At 36.3% G+C, this 22,523-nt stretch overlaps 2 protein-coding genes and 1 long non-coding RNA gene across 7 annotated transcripts; 2 read left to right on the forward strand and 1 right to left on the reverse strand.

Moving 5' to 3' along the window:
• Positions 1–509: 509 nt before the first annotated feature.
• LOC109009346 lies at positions 510–2,814 on the forward strand. Of its 2 annotated transcripts, none has more exons than XR_001999046.1 (3): positions 510–687; positions 2,143–2,297; positions 2,385–2,814. It is a non-coding gene; the product is annotated as an uncharacterized LOC109009346 (long non-coding RNA). The 2 variants fall into 2 exon arrangements; XR_001999045.2 differs by having other exon boundaries at positions 2,159–2,297.
• A 574-nt stretch (positions 2,815–3,388) lies between these two features.
• On the reverse strand, positions 3,389–4,441 carry LOC118349846. Its single transcript, XM_035695588.1, has 4 exons — positions 4,202–4,441; positions 3,769–4,068; positions 3,594–3,683; positions 3,389–3,496 (listed from the first exon to the last, which is right to left on the reverse strand). Exons 1-4 carry the CDS (start codon positions 4,439–4,441, stop codon positions 3,389–3,391), a joined length of 738 nt encoding a protein of 245 aa, XP_035551481.1.
• Positions 4,442–8,551: 4,110 nt separating this feature from the next.
• LOC109009350 (serine/threonine-protein kinase EDR1-like) lies at positions 8,552–21,534 on the forward strand. Of its 4 annotated transcripts, XM_018989795.2 has the most exons (14): positions 8,552–9,165; positions 10,575–10,997; positions 11,379–11,482; positions 12,621–13,798; positions 14,588–14,628; positions 15,248–15,316; positions 17,016–17,116; positions 17,213–17,291; positions 17,370–17,468; positions 18,890–18,958; positions 19,082–19,131; positions 20,349–20,525; positions 20,627–20,765; positions 20,910–21,534. In XM_018989795.2, the coding sequence occupies exons 1-13, from the start codon at positions 8,734–8,736 to the stop codon at positions 20,760–20,762; spliced, it is 2,958 nt and encodes a 985-aa protein (XP_018845340.2). In that variant the 5' UTR covers positions 8,552–8,733; the 3' UTR covers positions 20,763–20,765; positions 20,910–21,534. The 4 variants fall into 4 exon arrangements, with proteins under 4 accessions (XP_018845340.2, XP_035551583.1, XP_018845341.2 ...); XM_035695690.1 differs by having other exon boundaries at positions 20,627–21,534; XM_018989796.2 differs by having other exon boundaries at positions 17,022–17,116; positions 20,627–21,534.
• The last annotated feature ends 989 nt before the right edge of the window (positions 21,535–22,523 follow it).

Here is a 22,523-nt window from a genome sequence, read left to right on the forward strand (position 1 = left end):
GGGGCTGGCGGAGGAAGGTGTTTGATATAAATGATTTTGGTTGGACTTAATTAGTTTAGTTCAAAATGCTTAGACATGCAGCTAGGCGCTGCTAGAATGCTTTGGACTCCTCTGCCAAAAATATAAGCAACTCTGATCTCCTTAATCTAAAAGGAATTAAAAAAAAGATTACAAATGAACAGTCAATTAAAACACTAGTGCTTAGACAATAATGTAATTACTATTTTGATAATTTCAGATTTGGTTGCAACATGAATGTCAAGGATATTTAAAAAAAAGAAGTTATATATGTTGCCTTAAAAGGGTACTTTCAAGCTTTGTGTTGTACGTAGCCTTTCTTTCATAGATAAATGGTTGTTTCGTTCCGTTTATGCATTTACTACGTGGAAAAGTCTGAAGGCAAGCGGTTATGCGCAGAAGTACTGACATGGATTAGTTTTAATGAAACGAACCGTTTGGGAGTTATACACGTTTCACGGCTGACTTCATTTCTATGGGCAGGATTTGAAGTGAAATCAAAACAATTGGTAAAAAAGCACAGTTTTGAACAACCGAAGGGGACGAGCCCCTCTTCTTCTCTGGTTCGATGCTTCTCTCCTCTGGTTGGAGCCCGTAGCTCTCTTCTTCATTTGCTCTGAAGCACATGCAGTCTGCTTCTCTTCAAGCCGTCAAAAGCTCCCATTTCAAGTGCGTAATCTCTTCTCTAGTTTAACCCCCAAATTTTGGTTTGAGTCTTAATCTTCTCGGCATGCCTTCGTTGCACCTCTTCCCTGTAAATACAGCTCTGGCCACCGATTCTCTCTCTCTCTCTCTCTCTCTCTCTCTCTAACAGATAAATGCAGTTGATTAATTTTGTGTTGTGTATATATTTTGATTTTGTGGTTTTTTGAATTTAGGTTTTGAATTTATAGGTTTTTACCATCTCTATCATAAAAAAGGGTAAGAATCAAGCAACCAAAATCTAAATTCAAAACCTAAGGTAATAAGATTCGCAAGAAAAAGATATGAAAAAAAATGTACCAAAGGCAGACTGGTTGGTTTGTTGAGCAATTGATATTCATTCTGAATTCTTGTTTTTAGTTTGTTGACATGCTTAAGGATAAAGCATTTGAAGTTCTTTCCTATTAATTTTATTATTAGGATTTCAGTTTCCCTGTGCAAGAATTTGCTACTCTGTCTCATCTTAAGACAAAATCAGTGAAAGTACCAAGAAAGTAGAGAATATTCATGTGCACTGATTTTGGGACTCAAGAATTTCCTAGTAATTTTATGTTACTTCTATAAGACAAAGTTGTAAGGAGAACATTCATATATCCACAGATATCACTTTTTCGTAACTGTGTCTACACATCCGTGTGTAAAGATCAATGTGCACTGACACCTTAGTGTTAGACATTTGGCGCATCCAGCACCACAATTATGTGTTCTCCGATTCCAGTGGATTAGTTATAACTAGAAAATGAGTTTGAAATATACAATGGATTTTCTCAGTTCACAATACCAACTAAGTTTTGGTAACTTAGTATGAAACAAACACTAAGCTAACTTAAGTTTTACTAGAACTCCCCAGAGAATCCAAAGGAACTTGATAAAGTTTTCTCAGTTCAGTTTCTACGAACAACTTCAAACATCTTGTTCAATTAGAACCAGAGAAACAATAAACACTCCAAAGCTAAAATAAAGAAATAAAAATAAACTAATAACTCCTCCAAACTAACTTAGTGTTTCAGCTGAAAGGGAACCAACTTAGCAAGTAAATACCTAGCTAGAGCAGCTCGCTTCCTATCAGGATGACCTTCTTCAACTGAAGTACCATCTAGACTGTGGACAGTGAGTGGATGAATTATGAGATTTTTAGCATTTTAATTAGACTCATTAAGAGGCTGTTTGGAGACCTCATCATTGGGTCAGCTGGTTCCCAACCATCCCCATTGCACAGTAGAGGCTGTTTGGAGACCTCATCATTGGATGTACATAGAACTGAGCTATTTTTGCTTTGTTGCAAAGTTTTGATAATTTGCAAAGTTTTTGTAATATAGAACTGAGTTAATATTCAAAGTTTTGCAAAGTTTTTGTAATTTTCAAAGTTTTTGTACTATGCAAAGTAATATTCAAAGTTTGTTGGGAACATGTTTATTGAAGCCCGCTTCTTCATTAGGATGTCATCGTTAGCTTCTTCATGGACTTCGGCGAACAACCCAATGTGTACATGTGGGAAGCCCGCAAAACTTAGAACATCGAATACGCCAAGAAATCCGGGCTGATCATTTTTTGGGTGTCCAAACTACAATACAGAGGTAAATTTTATTTTATTTTTTTAACTTTGACATGCATTTTGGTTTCTACAAAAGTTTAATATTTTACGTTTGTTTTTTTATAATTAGAGATCACCATACTGCAACTATTTCAAATGGGCAAATCGCAGTGAGGAAAGAGAAAAAGATCTTATGAAGATAGAAATTGAGTTGTTAAGGAATAAAGAAGAGCTTCGAATAAGAGATGAAGAGATTGTAAAGTATAAGTTGGGAATCCACAACGACTAATTTGATATTCAAAGGCAACAAGCAGAGATCCAGCGTGAACGCACACTACTTAGAATCTCTTGGATTATTTTTGTATTAATTTCATTGTATTGCATCTGTAAACAATGAAACCATATTACTTGAGGGAAATTTGTATATACTTTTGTGGCTTTTGTTGTGTATAACCTTAAGCAACTAGTTGAGAAATTGAGTTATGAATGATGCATGCACATCAATAGTCTTGTATATAATTTCAATGTATGAAGCTGGAAATGTGATCTTTATGAGACAATTTATTATTTATACCTTGGTCATGGGTGTTATAACTTGATTATTCTGACATGGAAAATAATGAAACTTGAGAATATAGAAACCATGGCAAATATAGAAAGTCAAGAATAATGAAACTTGGCATTATTTGTCCTCATGAAAGTACTTTAAATAGGTAAACAGATCATGGCAAATTGGTTGGCAAAAAGAAACCATCCACAAATTACATGGAAAAGTTTACAACTAAGTAACATAAATTCAAGTCCTTGATTTCACTTTAACAAAATATAACGTCATTGGTGTCCCTCATTTCACTTAACAAAATATAATTTCATTATATACAAGATTCTATTGCATATACTTGTAGCATACTCCCTACTTCACAAGTATTAATTAATACTTACAACTCAAAATACCAACCTCCCATAATTACACCAACAAAGTCATAACATAAACAAGTCTCAACCACCTACTTCACAAGTATTAATTAACACTTACAACTCAAAATCCCAACCTCCCATAATTACACTAACCGAGTCATAACATAAATAAGTCCCAACACAAAATTAGAAACAGATGAAAGTATTTCAACATCTTTATTCTTGCACGTGTCCATGATCTTCCGTCTCATCCAAAGCTTCATATGTGCCATCCCCAAGTTGGGTTTCACCAAAGTCCAACTCTTTGGAAGTGTTTTGAGGAGGCTAAAAATAGATAAAAAAGTAAAAAAGTTAAAATCATATTTTGAACATTGAAAAAAATATAAGAATAAAAAAGTAAGACAATAGAATCATGAACTACATCAAAGACAACACTCTCTTGAGTCCTGACAACTGTTTGCCCAAATAAGTTCAAGCACGTGTCAACCCTGTCGATATCTCTTCCATGCGGCTACAGATCAATAAAAAACCAGATGAAGTTTAACAAACAAATATTGAAGAAATAAAAATATCAAATATTCATAATGGAACGCTACATTGACATGTTTACGTTTTCCCTTTTGAGTAGCCTTCTTCTTTGTCGGTTTGACTCTCTCAATCATTGATTTTTTCCTAAGGCATGGTGGTCTCCCTTTGCCTCTGACTACAAGGGGACTCAAGACTTTCTTCAAACTCCCAGTTGTAGGTGCATTGACAATTGTATATGCAACATTTTCCAAGGGTCGTCGGGGTGACTTCTTGGTGTGGTAGACGAGGTTCATTGCATGTAACTTATCTATCATATCATCAGCATGCTCATCACATGATGCTGCATTTGTGGCAACGTCATAGCATACCTTCAATAATTTTTGAATTTTTGATAAAGTCAGAAGAAAAAAAAGAATGTCAGAATCCCACCATATAACAAACCACAACCAACAAAATATACGTGAATGTCACAACTGACTTTTCAATAAGAAAATAACATACCTTCAATATACGTGAGTACCTGCTCACTTTTGGCCTCGCATCAATTGAGTCATAAGTACTTCGTATAAGAGTGTATATCCTTTTAATGTCATTTCTCCATTGATCTAATATATATTTTTCTGGCACCTTTTTCACTTTGTTAACTCTCATAATGGCTAATGCATGTCTACACAATATCCCTCTCATTTCGAACAGTGCACATGAACACTTCACATCAACTTCAGCCTCATTAAAGTACATTGTTTGGGTCACCTCCTTGATGAAATCATCAACACATTTTCATTGTGACGTTGAATGAGTGAAAGTTCGCCTCATTTTCATTTTCAATATTCTTCCTCAACGCATTATCGAATTGATCAACAAACTCTTTTAAGTTTGTCCTAGCATGAACATACCCGTCAAAAAAAGTATTTTTGCTCTCACTTCGTTGGGTTGTACTCATTTCAATCCAAAAAACTTCTTTCAGAAATACTGGTGCCCAATAAGTATGCTCAGTATATAAACTCTGCAACCAAGCATTCTTTTACAAGTTGTATGTTGTAATCACCACTTCCCAACATTTCTCAAACTCCTCTATTGTTTGAGAGTCATACACACACTTAAGCAACTAACTTTTCAACCCATCTTTATATGCACCATGTGAACCGAGTTTTTCAGGTACTTTCTTTAGTATGTGCCATTAGCAAAATCGTTGTCGGGCATTCGGAAAGACAAGCGCAATTGCATTTTTCATGGCCCTATTTTGATCTGTGATAATAGTCTTTGGAGCTTCACCATCCATACAGTTCAACCAACTCCGAAACAACCATTGTTTCAGTCATCAGCCCTCTCTTCGATAGGGTTGAACAGTGCAAGCTCAAGCCATGTAAAAGAAATTCAAGAGCCCACTCCTGACTTGAGGGAGATTGAAACTTTTTCTACGCCCCCTGAATCCAAAGATTACAATGGGCCCAAGACACAAATTACATTGCATACTGAGGAGGGAGCGATATCATTGAGGAGCCGAAATTGGGGATGGTGTTTAACTTGGAAGAAGAGTTAATTTCTTACTATAAAATTTATAGAAAATAATGCGTGTTTGAGATAATGATACAAAAGAGTCATAGGTTTGAGGATGGGAGGCTCAAATATATCACATTGGGTTGTGCTCGTGGTGGGAAGGTAAGGAATCGGACTACAAATGACGCTCGACCACGTCCGACATCAAAGACAGGCTGTAATGCAAGAATAAATGCTACGTTTTTTGAAGGGGTGCTGAAGTTGTTGATTGTTCACATTACCCACAATCACGGACTAAGTTCACAAAAATCAAGGTTCTTCTGCTGCAATGGAGAAGTGAGTTTGTCTGTTAAGAGAATGTTAGATACAAATGATCAGGCTGGTATCAGAATGAACCAGAGCTTCACTCCTCTTGTGCAAGAAGCATGTGGGTTTGAGAACTTACCATTCAATGAAAAAGATTGTCGTAACTACATTGACAAGGCACACCACCTTTGACTTGGGAAAGGTGGTGCTAGAGCCTTCTATGAATATTTTGCTAGGATGCAATACAAAAATAATAGATTCTTTTCATTAATGGATATGGATGATAATGGGAGGTTGAAAAATGTCTTCTGGGCAAATGCACGAAGTAGGGCATACAAATATTTTGGTGAAGTTGTTACATTCAACATCACCTATTTGACAAATAGGTATGGGATGCGGTTTGCACCATTTGTTGGTGTAAACCACCATGGACAGTCAATCCTTTTGGGGGCATGATTGATTTCTAATGAGGAAAAGATTTACATTCAATTTACAACAATATTTTGAATCAATTTAAGCATTTTAAAAAATACACACGTTATTTAAAAATTTAACTCACCACCTGACAATTCAGTAGAAATGGGTTGACATTAGGATAAGGTAAGAATGATGGCAACCAAGCATGTGGCATTGGTGCATGGCCCTCATGCATATAGCTTGAGAAATCCAAATAAAAAGGCATTGGTATCACCTAACGATAATTAACCAAAGATGTAGTAATAAATATAGACATTAATATAATTATGGTGTCGAATTAATATTCATAATACCTGGGTTGCTAGATTGATAGATGAATCTATGCTAGGAGGTGTTGACAAATATGTATAAAAGACCGGTCTTAGTATCATCTATTTGATGAATTTGTTGTTGAATCTGTGGTAGGAGGTGTGATAGGAGATGCGTGCTCTTTCCCTTTTTCCATCTACATAATATTTACCAATATTATAACAATAAATAATTATCTAGTAAAACTTTTGCATATTACCAAAACTTTGCAACAAAGCAAAAATAGATCAATTTTATATACATCCACAGCATATGTAAGCTTTAGGAAACTCTTGGTACATTCCAAAAAAAAACCAGAGGATTAAGAGCTGGTGGAGAGTTCCAACAAAGACTATTACATCCAACAAAATAATAGACATCTTGTAGACAATATATAATGAAAGGAGCCCACATATGGAACCAACCACAAAATCATCACATGACCATCCTCTATTGTTTGAAAAAACTTCAAATCATCATCCCAATAACGTACCGAAGAGGTCACACTGTGAATTGTAATGAGAAGACTTCCCATAAAATCATCATCCCAATAAAATTGGAATGAAATGCTTCAAATACAACAGAAATCAACAAATGATTTGGTAACTAGAAAATGCAGAGACCTTAAGCAACTAGTCTCTAATGTTTCACGATCTTCTTATTTCCACGAAATGGCAATACATAGACCAAAGAGAAGGTAAAATGAAGACAACTCCTCCCCTCCCTCCATGCTGTTCTTCTTATTTTCTACAAATAAAAAAAAAATACCATTTTTCTTCATTTGCTTTCACTGTGAAATTCAATGGGAAAACTTCTCATAAAATCATCATCCCAATAACATTGCAATGAAATGCTTTAAATACAACAGAAATCAATAGATGATTTGGTAACTAGAAAATGCAGAGAGATCAAAATCTTCTAGTCTCTAATGTTTCACAATCTTCCTATTTTCACGAAATGGTAATACACAGACCAGAGAGAAGGTACAATGAAGACAACTCCTCCCCTCCCTCCATGTTGTTCTTCTTCTTTTCCACAAAAAAAAAAAAAAAATACAATTTTTCTTCATTTGCTTTGCCACAATTTCTCAGCAACCAAACAGGGAATATGACTAAACAAATCAAAGAGAATAATCAACCAAAGAGAATACCGTCGCGGGCAAAGGAGATCGTCACGTGCAGAGGAGATCGTTGCCATTTGTTGATTCTTCAGTTGTACAACAGTAACTCTGTATTTCCCTTTTTTCAACCAAGAGAAGGCCGTCGCAGAGTACACTGTGCTGCACTTCACATCAACCTCACCGTCGCTCGCAGAGGAAGGGATTTGGGGGAGTGGGCTTCGTTGAGGAAGAGATTTGGGGAGGCCAAAGCTGTCAAGCTGTTTGATTTCGAGGAGGGAGGGAAGGTTCGGTATGGGGGAGACGAAGAACTTCTTTTCCCTCTTCTACGTCTTTTTTATTTTATTTTATTTATTTTGTATAATTACATAACTACCCCTACCATGTCATCCTTCGGTGCGCAATGGGTACGCCGTTTTGCCTGTACGTAGAAGAATTGGGGGAGGACGGCACCCGGCGTAATCCAATCCTATCTCTCTCCCATACTCCATTGTTGGTTATAGCTTATTGGCTTGTTTATATTGTGATTTGATGTTAAGCTGTGTTAATATGAGTTGAATTTTTTATGAATAATAGTGAGTTGAGATGATAGAGTTATAGAATCTATTTAAGATGAGTTTAGATGTATTTATGAAAAGATAAAAAAATCACAAGTTTTACATGTAAAAATGTATTGAATTGAAAAATATTATAAATTCTACGTGTAAAAATATCATGAGTTAAATAATATTTAATAATTTAAAAATTATGTATTTAAATTTTAGATTAGATTAAATTTAAGAAAAAGTATTCTTACAAGAGAATTCGGCTTCTAAACTGTGCACCGATACTGATATGTAAGAAATCTATTTAATAAAATAGTATAAATTTAAATAAAAATAATTTTTGTAAGATAAAAGATCTCATGTTTCTCTTAAAATTTTTTTATTTTTTATTTTTTTTTCAATAAAAAAAATAATTTCAGCGTCGGTACGCTTGTACCTTGCAAGAACTGTCTCCGCGCTTCAAACGTATCATTCCTCTCCGTTCTGTCAACTTTGGAGTATGAAAGCGCGAATGCCAATTTCGTAAATATAAGGAAACACATGCCTATTTTGTTTGTTACGGCCCAACATATTTACATAGAACCGACACAGTACTGCGTTGAGTTTTCCCTCCGAACACTTTCCTCTCTCTTGAGCCCCAAGAAACCAATAACTAGAAGTGGTAGAGAAACGGCGAGAAAGTTTGGGAAAGTTGAGAGGTAAAGGGAGAGAGTGGGAAAATATAGGCGGGAGCCTGGGAAACCTTTAGAGGGATAGAGATAGAGAAAGAGCGAGAAAGTGAGAGTGGGTTTCAGATAGAGATGAAGCACATTTTCAAGAAACTTCATTTAGGAAGCAACCATGACCCTAATCGATCCAATGAAAACCCCAACTCAACCTCTGCCACGTCTGCATCGTGTGCCTCCGATCACCGAGCCGCTTCCGTTAACGGTCAGAGCTCGGGTGCCACTCCGGCCAGCCCTTCGCCGTTCCCGTCTCCGGCTGGCGAAGCCACGGGTCCGGTGTCATCGACCGAGTCGTCTGCGGCTAATCGCGAGGACTTTATCTCGTTCGAGGAGGAGTTCCAGGTTCAGCTGGCCCTGGCGATCAGCGCGTCGAACTCGGAGTCCGGCGAAGTTTCAGAGAAAGATCAGATCCGCGCCGCGACGCTGCTGAGCTTGGGTGGTCAGCAGATCGATTCGGTGGAGGATAAGGACTTGGTCACGGCGGAGGCGCTGTCGAGGCAGTATTGGGTGAGTTTTGTTGAAACACTTGGAGTTGAAGTTCGATCAAGTTCTTGTCTTGTAGTGGTTCGTTGTGAATGATAATTAATTGGGGGTCTTTCCTTGGTTCTCCCTAGCTAATTCCGAGTTTGGGTTTCGGATTGGTCGTTCATTACTCTTCGTTTTTTGAATACTTTTTAAAGCTTTCTTAAATTACTTTTGAATTAGTGGAAACTCCGTCTTTTGAGGTTTGATTGGGATGAGCTTGAATTAGGGATATTAATATATGACCTTTTGTATTGGGTTTTGTATTGTTGTAGATTAGGCAATTGCAGTCCAATTTTGCCTGCTCCTTGAAATTGTTTGATTAACTGTAAAATAAGGGGTACTTTGGTTAAAAGAGATAATTTCGGGTTGCATATAGGGAGCTGTACTGTATGAGCTTAATGTATAAAGTGGTTATCTTTGACTACTTCTCATGAAATCAGTCAACATTTAGATGGAATGGTTTACTACATATTGGCTCCAGAATAAATGCTGTGGTACATTCCTAAGTTATGTTTCCTCAGTCTTATTTCTCAAAAGTTTTCATGAATTTTCTTATGATATATATATTTTTTTGTAAGTATAATTTATTCTGCCATTTGGGAGTTTTTACTTGTTTTTTGGAATTTTTTTTCTGAATTACTACTGCTGTCTGCTTCTTCATAAGGATTGTGATAATCTGGTTGTGTTAAATAGGGGTAAGTGTCTAAATTCTATGTTACTTTTGTGAGCAAGTAAAAACTTTGGTTCATGAAGATTGAAGTCCAAAAAACTTAAAAACTCCATGTGTGACTCAAGTTGGCTTATTTGGTCTTCTTGGACATTTCTCAGGTATAATGATTGGGGGGTGTTTGCTAGACAATCATGACTAGGTGTCTCTGTTGTATATGTCCTAGGGCTATGCCCATTAATCCAATCAGTATAATTATTGTATACTGATGAAAAAATGATCAGGCGGTGTTAAATGGGTGTTTGTTTAGGCAAGCTATATTGCATATGAGTAGAAAAGTCTCCAAGTTCTGTCTGGCTGGATTCCACCTCTGGAAGTGGTAATTTTCGTAAATCTGGAGAAAAATTACGTGGTAAAGGTTGTTTTTTTACTGACAGTTTAGTCAGTTCGCTTCAGTTCGATTTTTGTAACCTCTTACTGGCTTTTATAAAAGTTTCATTTTAACAAGAGAATAATGTTCTGACCAGTATCCACGCACTTTGCTCAAATATGTAAAACAGAGAGAGAGGGAGAGAGAGATTTCCATGGTTTCAATAAATTGACATCTCACTATGCTCAAGTATGCTTTACATGCTTATATCCTGCAGTTTTGAAAAAGTTTTAAAAAAGTTTTCCACGCTTATTTAATTTGGCTTGATGTCTGTTGGGCTCTTTGGTTCACAAGGAATACAGTGTTCTTGACTATGAGGATAAAGTGGTGGATGGTTTTTACGACATATACGGGCTCTCCATGGATTCGGCAAGTCAAGGAAAGATGCCATCTCTCACAGATATTGAAACAAACGTTGGGAATTCTGGCTTTGAAGTTGTAATGGTTAATCGAACAATTGATCCTGCTCTGGAAGAGTTACTTCAAGTTGTACACTGTATTGCTTTAGACTTCCCTATCACCGAGGTTGGTGTGTTGGCACAAAGGCTTGCTGAGCTAGTTACAGGACACATGGGTGGGCCTGTGAGGGATGCTAATATCATGTTAGCACAGTGGATGGAAAGGAGAACAGAGTTGAGGACATCTCTTCACACAAGTGTGTTGCCTATTGGATCCATAGACATTGGCCTTTCTCGACATCGTGCCTTGCTTTTCAAGGTCAGCCATCAGACTTTTATTATTGACTTTAGGCTCTATAGGCAGTATCTTATTGTTCTGGTTTCTTGTGGCCGTACATTTTTTATTTTCAAGCCAATCTTTTTATATGTATGGTGTTTGAACATTGTGAATCTGAGCAGTTTCATCTTCATTTCTTATGGCGGGTGGATAAGTCACTTGGTGTGCATCCATGGCATTTAAATATGGGTATTATATTAAAACTGAAAAACTATTTGTTTTAAGTCAATATCTTGCGATTTTTTTTATTGAAATATATTTGTCCTTAGGGCTAACTGATGATCTATTTGAAGATCCTTTGATATTGTGATTAGGTGTCTAATTGGGATATGTATCGTTGTTGTCGTTTTTCTGCTGATCTAGGTATTTGCTGACAATATGAGAATGCCTTGTAGACTTGTAAAAGGTACTCATTACACTGGTGTTGAGGATGATGCTGTCAACATAATAAAGTTGGAAGATGAAAGGTTATGATTCCTGCCTTCTTTTTCTGTTCATTATTAATGGTAGACTTCAATTTTAGAGTTGTGGTTTTTATAACTGAGGAAATCAGTTTATTTATGTTTGTGTAGTAAGTTTTGCTTTAGTGTTCAAAGTAATTATTCCAAGCTTTTTCCACATCTGTAAGTTGCTTTTGCTTATTATAATCTGCATCAATATAAGGAGGCTGTATTGCAAATACTTTGGAATGTAGCACCAATGTGTAGGCCCTCAAGCACCCTCGCTATACCTTGAAAGTGCAAATTCCTTGAAAGGCAACTTTCATCCAAATCCTTTAGTATTTAGCTTATATTCTTAACTCCATCTATATCATGAGATTGTTGTGGAAATTCCTCTTGAAACTGAATAAACGTATAGCGAGCGTATGTGAGGGACATGATAAATACCTATTCTCCATGGTTAACCATACCAGTCTTATAAAGGAAACCCACTTCAGACAATTCATTTGACTCTTGAGAAAGTTTCTCCAGAGAGGGATGTGCTTGGGGAGAATTTATCTTGACTTCTTTTTAGTGCTCTATATTTTCCTTCACCAGGTTACGTTCCTCGGCTAATCAGATGTCAGTGGCGAGATAGATGTCCAATTCATACTGAAATTTGCCAGATCTTGGCCTCCCCCTTCTGCTCTCTTTGTAGAAGTCAACATTTGGAAAATTATCAAATAACTTTTTTTTCAGTGTATCAATCTTTTTGTACAACTTTTATCTGAGTGCTCAAGTCTTTCTTTTTATTTCCTCTGTTATGATTAAAGTTGTATTTACTGTCTATTTACTGTCTCATGGTCCATCCTCTTGTCTCTCTGGCTCTCTTTTTTCTTTTCTTTTGTTTTAGTTTTTGTCTTCTCAAAGAAACCAAACCTCAATAACCTGACCAAATTTCAGAATTCATATATGTTGCATGGTTTGTTCTCTCTTATATGCATTACACAATCTCTTCATGAGATGCATGCAAGGGATGTGAGTGCATTTTGCCGAGTGCCCGTGCACCCCTAGGAATGTGTGGCTATTAAAAAGGAATGTGTGCGCATTTCAAAATTTTTCTATTAAATTTTCATAACCTATTTTTCCTTATAAATGGATCTAATGTATATTTTTCTGCTTTCAGTGAGTTTTTGGTTGATCTAATGGGAGCTCCTGGAACACTTATACCAGCTGATATTCTAAGTGCGAAGGAAACTACGTTTAAGCCTTACAATCTGAAAATAAACAGAATCCCATCTATGCATTCTTCTAATGACATTGGAGTTTCATACTCAAGACCAAAGCCTTTACTTGGTGAAGGCAGCAATCAAAGTGCTGCATTGGAAAGTAGCTCACCTCTGGATATAAGGTCCAGTTCTGAAAATGCAGAGTCCTTGCCTCCATTCCCAGGTAAAAGTGGTGATACAGCTGTTGGTTCATCTGGCACATCTGACTGGCGGACTCCCAATCAGTCAGATCATCTTTCCTCGTCAGGAATTGGCACCTCTCTGTATAAAGGAAGTCGTGTTGACCAAGTAGTTGGTGAAAGTGCAAGGATGAACCTCAATGTAGTTCCATATAATCAAACTAGCCCTGAAGACTCAAAAAACCTTTTTTCGGATTGTAATCCATTCCTGATAAAAGGAATTGGCAAAACTTTTGTGCACAACAAACCTGCAGAGAATAAAGTTGCTGATCCTCAGAGACCAAGAAATAACCATGTCTCTGATCGACCCCCTGTACCGTTGATGTGGAAGAATCGATATGCTTGCAATGAAGTCCCTAGGCAAAAGGACTATGATTATACAGAGGGTTTGTTTCCAAGAATTAATCATGAACCTAATGACTATAATCTGTCATCTTTAGCTTCCACTAGTTCTACGTCCGGAAAGATCTATGGTGATGGTTTCAAATCATCTGGTATTTCAATTATATCCAGTAGAGGCAATGATACAGAAAATTCCATTGGTGTCACCAGTTCATTGTTGGAAGGTGGCATGGTTCAGTTTAACAGGTTGCCTTTGGTTGAGGGCCTGCATGCTAATTCAAAGGGAGAGCACCTGAGGAGCGGGGAGGAATCTCAAAGTGACATGGTGGATGTGATTAAAGAGCATGAAGAGAGAGAAATTAATTTCCATGATCATCAAAAATGGGTGCACAATAGGGTTTTGGGCAACAATTTGAAAGTAAAGGATCCAGAAAGAGTTAGGTCGTTTGTTGATTCCAGTGCAAGTAGGGTTGATGAAATATTTGATGATGTGGATGTAGGAAAGTGTGAGATTCTTTGGGATGATCTGGTTATTTATGAAAGGATTGGACTAGGTAATGCATATGGCTTGTTGGATGTTTAAATTTGCCAATCTTGGTGGTTTTTACAGCTTTTTTTTTGTTTTGTTTCATTTGCATATATGCATGCATGCAAGCACATGTGTATTTATATTTGCATATATTAATGGCATTCATGTGTATATCTATGTAGAGTAATGCTAGATACAGTCCTCGGGTATGCAAGCGCCACACAGTCCCTTTAAAAAAAAGTGGGGTCCACTATGAAAAAGTTGACTTTTTCATGTGGGTCTCAGTGTGCCCCACTTTTTTTCCAAAGGGGCTACACGGGGGGCTTGCACACTCTAAGACTGTACAAATCATTTTCCATCTATGTATGAAGGTATGTGTATGTTTGTATATGTATTACTCACAATAGTGTATTGCCTAATGCCTATGGTCTTTGGACCAAATGACATCTGCTCCCCCTGCAAAACAATGAATGGAGGGTGCAGTTTGGTTTGTGGGTTTGTTTGTTGTGTGTAGTTATCCGAAAATAAGAAATAAAAAAGTAATAGCATATTAATTATTTATGGGGAATTAATTTCCTTCAAGGGGCCAAGTGCCTTTCCCTCTCTCTTTCCCGCTCTTTTCCCCTTTTTTCTTTTGGCTATAATAGAAGGGTAAATACCTTTGGAGGATAATAGAGGGTAAGTTGCTCTGTACTAATATAATGCTTAACAAAAAAACTACTGGGATGTGGGGTTGTTAATGAATCCTTGCATATCAATAACCTCTTGTTTGCAGGATATATAGGGCATTTTATTCATTTTTTCTTGTGGATAGGTTCATACGGAGAGGTTTATCGTGCTGATTTGAATGGCACGGTGAGTTCTACAATTCCTTCCTGTAGTAAATACTTATGCTAAGACTGGTCACGTTTTCATATTTGCTCTTTTGCTTTAAATCAGAAGAATCAAATCTTGTCGTCTTTTTGTTGTCTGCACCGTATAATTTCTTCTATCTTGAAGATGGCTTTTGTTATTCATGAATATCACTCCACTTGGATTCAAATGTTTAACTTATGCCTTTCTTCTTTCAATAGATCCCTTGTACTAATTTGACAAGAGCTTTTATTTAAAAAAGTAAATGATACAGGAAATAATATATATTGCATGTTTGTTAGCATCATTAAGTGGAAAACACTTGATGGCATTGCACAGGACCATGGTTGACAAGCTATATGCTGAATCACAATATACTATCACTATCAAACAATTTTTATTATCTTAATTATGTATTATAACTTATAAAAAAAAATTATGTATTATGTGTAATGTGGACAATTCTTTTCTTTGTTGTCATCTCTGCATGATGTTATTTTGCTTTTACTACCAATGTCTGGTATGGTAATTTAACATATCAACATTGAAATAGGAACTTTTTGGAAGATGCAATTAAGAAAACTGATTATCAAATTTTCTTCTGGTAAATTTTGAAGTGCAGGAGGTTGCTGTGAAGAAGTTCTTAGACCAGGATTTCTCAGGTGTTGCTTTGGCTGAGTTCAGAAGTGAAGTAAGTAATAAATTAGCATTCTGTATATGCATGAGATAGTGCACTTTCAATTTAAGGGAGAAAATAAAAATAAAGTAAAATCAGAGCCTTGCATTTGAACTTTAAAGACTTCTCAATGGTTCAACTCAACTATTGCTTATAAAATTGCCTGAGATGGTGAAATAATGTTGTGTGATTTAGAATATCTAGATCAGCACCCAGAAAAAATGTAGCTTGACCCATATTCTTGGTTGTAAAATTTCTTCTGTAGCTATGAAATATTTGAGTATGCCTTTGGGTGCTTTTATTCTGTATCTATTTGGAATAACATACTTGAAAACTATAACAATGTTTGGCTGATTAGAACAGGCTCTTCTTGTCCAAGGGTGGTTGTTTGACTTCAATAAAAAGCACACTTTTTACCGATAAAAAAAAAATAAAAAGCACACTTTCCAATTTTCCAATGTACGTCTTTGTTTCCTGTTCCTGTAGGGGTGGTTAATTGGCTTGAAAAACTTCAGAGATCCTTCTTAAGAGGAAGAATTGGCTTAAATTTAAATTAGTGAGTTGTTTGAGTATTTGTAACCCAATAAATTGAGGTGGTTTAGGGTCAGAAATTTGATTCAGTTTAATTGACCATTATTGGGTAAATGGCTATTGCTTTATGCGATACAGAGAGAGGCTTTATGAAGATTGTGATAGATGCCAAATATGGAAGTTCGGGAGGTGGATATGCTTTCCTGTTTTTTTTTTTTTTGGAGGAATTGTAGAATTCCAAAGTATGACAAGTAAGTATGGATAGTATATGTAACGCCTTAATGGAAGGTCCAAACCACATGGTCTATACTCCAAAAGGGCTAGTCAATGATACAATTGGAGTCCAATTGGAACCTTTTAAAGAGCAAGAACTTTTCCTTTCCAAGCAATGTGGGATCACATTCACCACTTACCCCTATCCTTATCATATGGGATATCACAATCTCCTCCCCTTAAATTCCCAATGTCCTTGTCGGACAAGTCCGTTGTAGGTGGAATGGCTCAAGTCCTACATTTCTTGTTGGGATAGACTCTAATACCATTTGTAACGCCACAATGGAAGGCCCAAACCAAATGGCCTATACTCCAAAAGGACTAGTCAATGGTACAATTGGAGCCACATTAAAATCTTATAAAAAGCAAGAATTTTTTCTTCCCAAGCAATGTGGGATCCTATTCACCACCTACCCTTATCCTTATCATATGAGATATCACAGTATATGCTGGATCCCACGCAAGAGACACAAGTGTAAGGTTTTAACCTTGCATATGGGTTCCCCGTCTAGAGTGATGACGCCTTTATACATGGATAGCAGCTTGTGATGCTTTGCTTTTTTATAGATTTTCAAATTTTCTGAATTGTTCTCTCCCCTTTCTTCTGAATAGGGATTCTCTTGTATACTTTATTTGTACTAGGGTTGTGCTCTGCCCTTTTAAGGATATTACATTACCTTTGCTTTTAAAAAAAAAAGTTTATAGTTTGGTGTTAGAATGGGATGGCATGATTAAAATTATGGGATCAAGTTGATATCACTTTTTTCCCTCACTAAAATTTCCATGACATCATCCCCCTGACATGCTTACAGAAGTTAAGAGAGAATATTCATGCTTTGTACCCATGGGTTTTACTTTATAACCAATTCAAAATCATTGACCTCCATTTTTTATTTGTCTGTAATCTAAGGTACAGATAATGCGTACACTGCGGCATCCAAATGTTATTCTTTTCGTGGGTGCAGTTACTCGTCCCCCAAATCTGTCTATAATTACTGAGTTTCTTCCAAGGTATAAATCTGTGCCTTGTTCTGTATTTATTGATTTGTAAATGCATACATGGTTTTTATATGTCATAAATTGTGTTACTAAAGTTTGATATTTCAGGGGAAGCTTATATCGGATACTTCATCGTCCTCATTGTCAAATTGATGAGAAGCGCAGAATAAAAATGGCCCTCGATGTGGTAACATCATTACCCTTGTTTTCTATTTAAACCGCATTTTAATCCGTACACATTTTTTAAGCTCTTTTTGTCTTACAGGCAAGGGGCATGAATTGCTTGCATACCAGCAAACCTACAATTGTTCACCGGGATTTGAAGTCACCAAACCTTTTGGTTGATAAGAATTGGAATGTCAAGGTTAGCATATTTAATTCCATTAGTACAGATTGAATTCCTTGTATGAGTTTGGCATATGACACGATTTTTAGTTAATTATGACTATTTCTGGTTGTTTTGCAGCGTTTTTTACTAAATTACATCTAATGCCAATATAGTTTAAACTTTTTAAATCATAAGTGGTATAGATGATGCATTTTTTCGTACTCTTTTTGCTGCCAAATTTGACCCGGCCAAGTTATGTTGCTAATAAATGGCTGTATGAAGTATCATCTAAACAGGCTGGTACCCAGAATACATATTAAGTGCGGACTCCCAGTGGCCAACTGATGAAAAGTCTCTTGTACTTGAGAGAAATTAGTGATTAATGTGAGTAGATCCGATACTATATTGTTCTGTGTTTGCTCAGTTGAAGAGCTTGGTTCCAGGAGCTTGTGTAAGAGGATAGGTGTGAGTGCCTTACTTTTGACCTAGATGGACCTATGTCTACTTGCTGAAGGCATAAAAGTAGTGCTTGTCCTACACGACACATGGCATGACATGGGTATATGTATAGTCTATGTGGTCAGCAAACCCAAGAACTATATCTTGTTTGCTCCATTCCTATGGGGAAAAAAACAAGAGAAGGGATTTCCTCTATACTTATGATTGGCTCCTTGTGGAAATCATATTGAATGAAGCATCCATGGTGAACATGATATTCAAATCTAGTTTTTTACTACGGCAATTTTCATGGCATGGCCCACTTAAAAAAATAAAATCATATCATGCCCTGTGCGTGCCCAAATGTGAACAGTCCTAGGGACAAACTTAGAAACCTGCCTGCTTATGTGTTGCTCCAGATTGAAGTATCTGCAGCACTTCTCTGGCCAATTGCTGTTCTTAGGATTTTGGTGCTGCTTGGATAGTAGCTTAAGGTAGGAAAGGATTTGAGTTGTGAAATTTTGGTTTTAAAAAGAAAGAATAATAAAAAAAGAGAAAACACAGTAGGCCATGATGCCTTGGCACTCGAGCAGTACATCTTTTTTTTTATAAGTAAGAGTGCAGTACATCTTTTGCACAGTGAAGCATTTTGCCCATAAAAGAATAACAATCGAAGCATCTTTGTGAACTCTTGGATATTACCTTTTCCCATTTGGTAAGAATGAAACACGCATTTAATGAAAGGTAGGAAAACCATACTCTTAAAACTGCTAGAGGGCCATAGAATAGACATAGTTAGGAAACATATAAATTTGTATGTAGTGTTTTGTTTTAGAAAAGCAATTAACCCTCATATGCTGGTAAGATGGCCTTCAGAACCCTAGAAATCTACCTAAATTCTATGCTTGAAAGAACTTTACTTGCCAAAACTGGGATTAGACTTTGGAGAATTGATGCACTCCCAAAAATATACAAGTCTTTGTAATTGTGGTCTGACAGACTATATTGCTTACATGCAGGTTTGTGATTTTGGGTTGTCTCGTTTGAAGCATCACACTTTCTTGTCATCCAAATCAACTGCAGGAACGGTGAGAATTGGATTATTATTCACTATTATTTCTGGTTGTTTCTAGAGATGGCAATTATCATGAGCTTACTTTCGACACCCTTTCTTCCTTCATCTTTGATTGTGTCTTTGTCTATGTGTTAAGCCTGAGTGGATGGCACCTGAAGTTCTCCGCAATGAGCCCTCAAATGAGAAGTGAGTTGTTTATTTTTAGAGTATATTTCTATTTTGTATCTTCAGCTTTACTTGGCATATGTTCATTCATCTTATTATACTAGTTAGGTAGCCCTGGTCCATTAATTTTTCATACTGACTGGCTGGTCCAGTTGTCTTATGGTTTGCCAGCTTTGGCACATCTTGTTTGTGCTTGAGGAAATTTTTGTGTGAAGTGTCTGTTTTGGCCAACTGTTTTAATCTGGGATGGATATGGGTTTTGATGTTTGGGTTTGTGTTGGTCCTAAGGATTAATGGCAGAAAAGATACTAATACCATAACTCCACAGTTATGTTACTCATCAAAGACATTAGGGTTGGGGGTAGGGAGACCATCTGTGGGAAACATTAGAAACATGCTTTTTTTTTTTTACTGTTCTTGAAAGATGCCAAAATTTCTCTGCTAATAATATGACAACTTGTGTCAAATCTTGTAAAAACTTGTGTTCCTGGCTTTGGTTTTAATAAATGCAGCTCAGGAAATGGGAAAATGTTGGTAAAAGCGCTCTTAATTGCAAAGCGCCAAGGGGAAGCAAATAGCTTACCAAAAGCAAAATGCATTTACAAAAACGCACTTTTTGGCACTTTTGTTGTGAGCATAAACCATAGAAAAGCACGCTTTTGTAATTTTTCCGGGAAAAAAAAAATCTTGTTTCAAGATCCAGAAAATTATGTAAACAAATATTCCTGAAGTATTTGGTTGATATTGAAGATCATTTACGTTCCATGGCTGCACGTTATCATTTGTGATGTGTACTTTAAACTCAACTAATAGTCCAATTTCACTTTCTAGATGAATTGGTATTTGATTGCTTATGTTAGGATAGAAGTCAATACCTACAATTCTTGAGCTTTTTTGGTATATTTTGATTCAACAATGTACTTTAATCCAACTATGGCTGTCAGATATCTTAAATATATAAATAGGCTAAATATATTGTCATCTTGCTTTTTAAAACTTTCTACATTATATTTTATAAATTTTTTGCTATCATACATTATCTTTAGAAGTGTGTGCGCTTCAATTTGGCATTCGCTTGCATTTGTGCCTAGGCTCCACAGTTTCTGCACTCAAGTACGTCTAGTGCTTTCACTGACACTGCTTTCAGCTAATATATTGCAGTAACTTAGTTTTGTGACTGTTTACAGCCTTGCTGAACCTAAAGGACCACCTTACCATATCTTCTGTTAAATATCCAGGTGTGATGTTTATAGCTTTGGAGTCATTCTATGGGAGCTTGCTACTCTGAGATCACCTTGGGGTGGGATGAACCCAATGCAAGTGGTGGGTGCAGTTGGTTTCCAGAAGCGGCGCCTGGACATTCCTAAGGAAATGGATCCTGTGGTTGCTAAGATAATTTGGGAATGTTGGCAGACGTAAGTTTAAAGAAATCTGAACCGTAGCATACACCTTCAATTATCCTTTACTAGGTTAAATACAGTTCAAATGATTGATTTTCCTTCCTGTTAATTCCCAGTGAGCCGAACTTGCGTCCCTCATTTGCACAGCTAACAGTAGCTCTCAAGTCTCTGCAGCGGCTTGTTATCCCGTCACATTTGGACAAGCCAAGTTCTGCTTTGCCACTAGAAATCTCAGTGAATTCTATGCCTTGAAAGGTCTCAATCTTTCTCAACTGTGAATAAGGAGACATTTTGTTTCTTTGTAGTATATGAAACTTCAAAAAGAAAAAAAAAAGGACAAAAGGGAAATAGTAAGGATTGGGGGTTATTGTCGTCTTAAAGTTATGCATGTTGTTGCAGCCAAATGATTGCAGAAGCACCTTTTGTACAGTTGGTTGTCCAAGCGAGGATGCTGCAAAAAGAAAAAGAAATGGAATCTTACAAATGGGTTGTGTTGGGAGTTTTCTAGGATCACGATCCCATTGTTATTAAAAAGGTTAATTTGGTTTCTCCGGAGTTCCGAGCTTTGAAGAGAGCACAGCACATATGTGCACAAGATTGGATGAGATGAGACATGGCTATGTCATATATGAACATTTGATTAAGCCCCTACATCTTGAATGCCGAAGGAAGATCAAGTCCAAGAGGGTTTGATTGGCAAAGGAAAATCCAATAAATCATATGAAATAAAATGACAAAATGCACAAGTTTGAAACATTTACCGCTTATGATGAGGAGGGTTACAAGCAGTATGTAGAGAGTGAGGAGTTTTGCCATCTCTGATGATAAAATGTGGCGGTTCTATATGCTCTCTGTATAGGAAGTTGGGAAGCCTTGTAAGTTTTCAATGGTTAGAATGTGTTTATGTAACTCTTTTCATTGTAATTTGAAATCCATGATTTTAGAAAGTCAAGATCTGGCATGGATTTTATGCAAATCCAAATTCTAGTACGTGATCAAATCAATCAGTAGATTTGGGTTTTAATCACCCCCAAATGCACCCACCTAAATTCACCATAAATGGTCTACTTTGGTTGTGGGAACGTAACCTCACCCGCCTCTTTTGTCAAATCAGTTTGGTAATCAATAATCATTTTTGTAAGAGTGTGATGTGTTTTGTAGCCTTTGATCTTTCAGAGAGGCAAGTTTCTACATCTAGCTTATTAATTTGATGCGTATTTGAAGGGTAGTGATAAAGTTACTACCTATTTACTATTTACATATATTTGAAATTTTTTTTTTTTTATCATTTTCTTTTAAATATTTTTTTAACATCTTTAGTTATTAAGAAAATATTAAAAAATATATAATTTTATTAATAATCACTTTCTTAATCATAAGTAAAATAAAAAAAAATAATAAATGAATAATAAGAAGATAGTAAATCTATCATTATTTTCCGTATTTGAATTACAGAAAACAGCTAGCACTTAAACATCTTTTCTAGCTCATTGTCATATCACAATTTATTTTGGTCTCCCCTCCGTGAGGTGGTTGTATCCATCCATTTGGTCCCTAGTTATTAATTTGTCACCATCATTCCATGCCTGCCTATCATCAAAATAACTTATGTTTTTAAATCTACCGTTTACTATAAGACCTAATATGTTTATTTTAAAGAAAAGTCAAAAACTACCTTCTCCTCCAATAATTTATGTGTTTCTTTGTTTCATGCTAGAACCAATCATGTAACTTTATCTATGCAATAACTTCATTTCCATGAACACACGCAATGGTCAACTTCACAGCTTTTTGGCAATTCCTTGTTGCCCTCAAATTCTCCTCTTCATTTTGTTGACCCTATTTCTCTCTACTTCCAATAAGAAATTTTGGTGGATGCTTTTTGAGATCTGACAATCAACTTATGCCAGATTCATTCAAGGAGACATCATCAAGTCATAAAAAAAAGATGCAAAGATGGCTAGGTACTTAAAATAAAGTAACAAAATATTTGGAGGCTAGATTACCTTGAAC

The sequence above is a fragment of the Juglans regia genome, chromosome 11, assembly GCF_001411555.2.
Source record: "Juglans regia cultivar Chandler chromosome 11, Walnut 2.0, whole genome shotgun sequence".
Lineage (NCBI taxonomy): Eukaryota > Viridiplantae > Streptophyta > Magnoliopsida > Fagales > Juglandaceae > Juglans > Juglans regia.

What these genes read in the sequence shown, in the direction of transcription:
- LOC118349846 (XM_035695588.1), bottom strand. Translation starts at nt 4,441, where the DNA reads ATGTACTTTAATGAGGCTGAAGTTGATGTGAAGTGTTCATGTGCACTG. An exon ending in GAAAACGTAAACATGTCAAT is followed by an intron (nt 3,684 to 3,768) that starts GTAGCGTTCCAT and finishes ATTGATCTGTAG; the next exon opens with CCGCATGGAAGAGATATCGA. An exon ending in AAGAGAGTGTTGTCTTTGAT is followed by an intron (nt 3,497 to 3,593) that starts GTAGTTCATGAT and finishes ATCTATTTTTAG; the next exon opens with CCTCCTCAAAACACTTCCAA.
- LOC109009350 (XM_035695690.1), top strand. Translation starts at nt 8,734, where the DNA reads ATGAAGCACATTTTCAAGAAACTTCATTTAGGAAGCAACCATGACCCT. An exon ending in TGGCTGAGTTCAGAAGTGAA is followed by an intron (nt 15,317 to 17,015) that starts GTAAGTAATAAA and finishes CTGTAATCTAAG; the next exon opens with GTACAGATAATGCGTACACT. An exon ending in TAAAAATGGCCCTCGATGTG is followed by an intron (nt 17,292 to 17,369) that starts GTAACATCATTA and finishes TTTGTCTTACAG; the next exon opens with GCAAGGGGCATGAATTGCTT.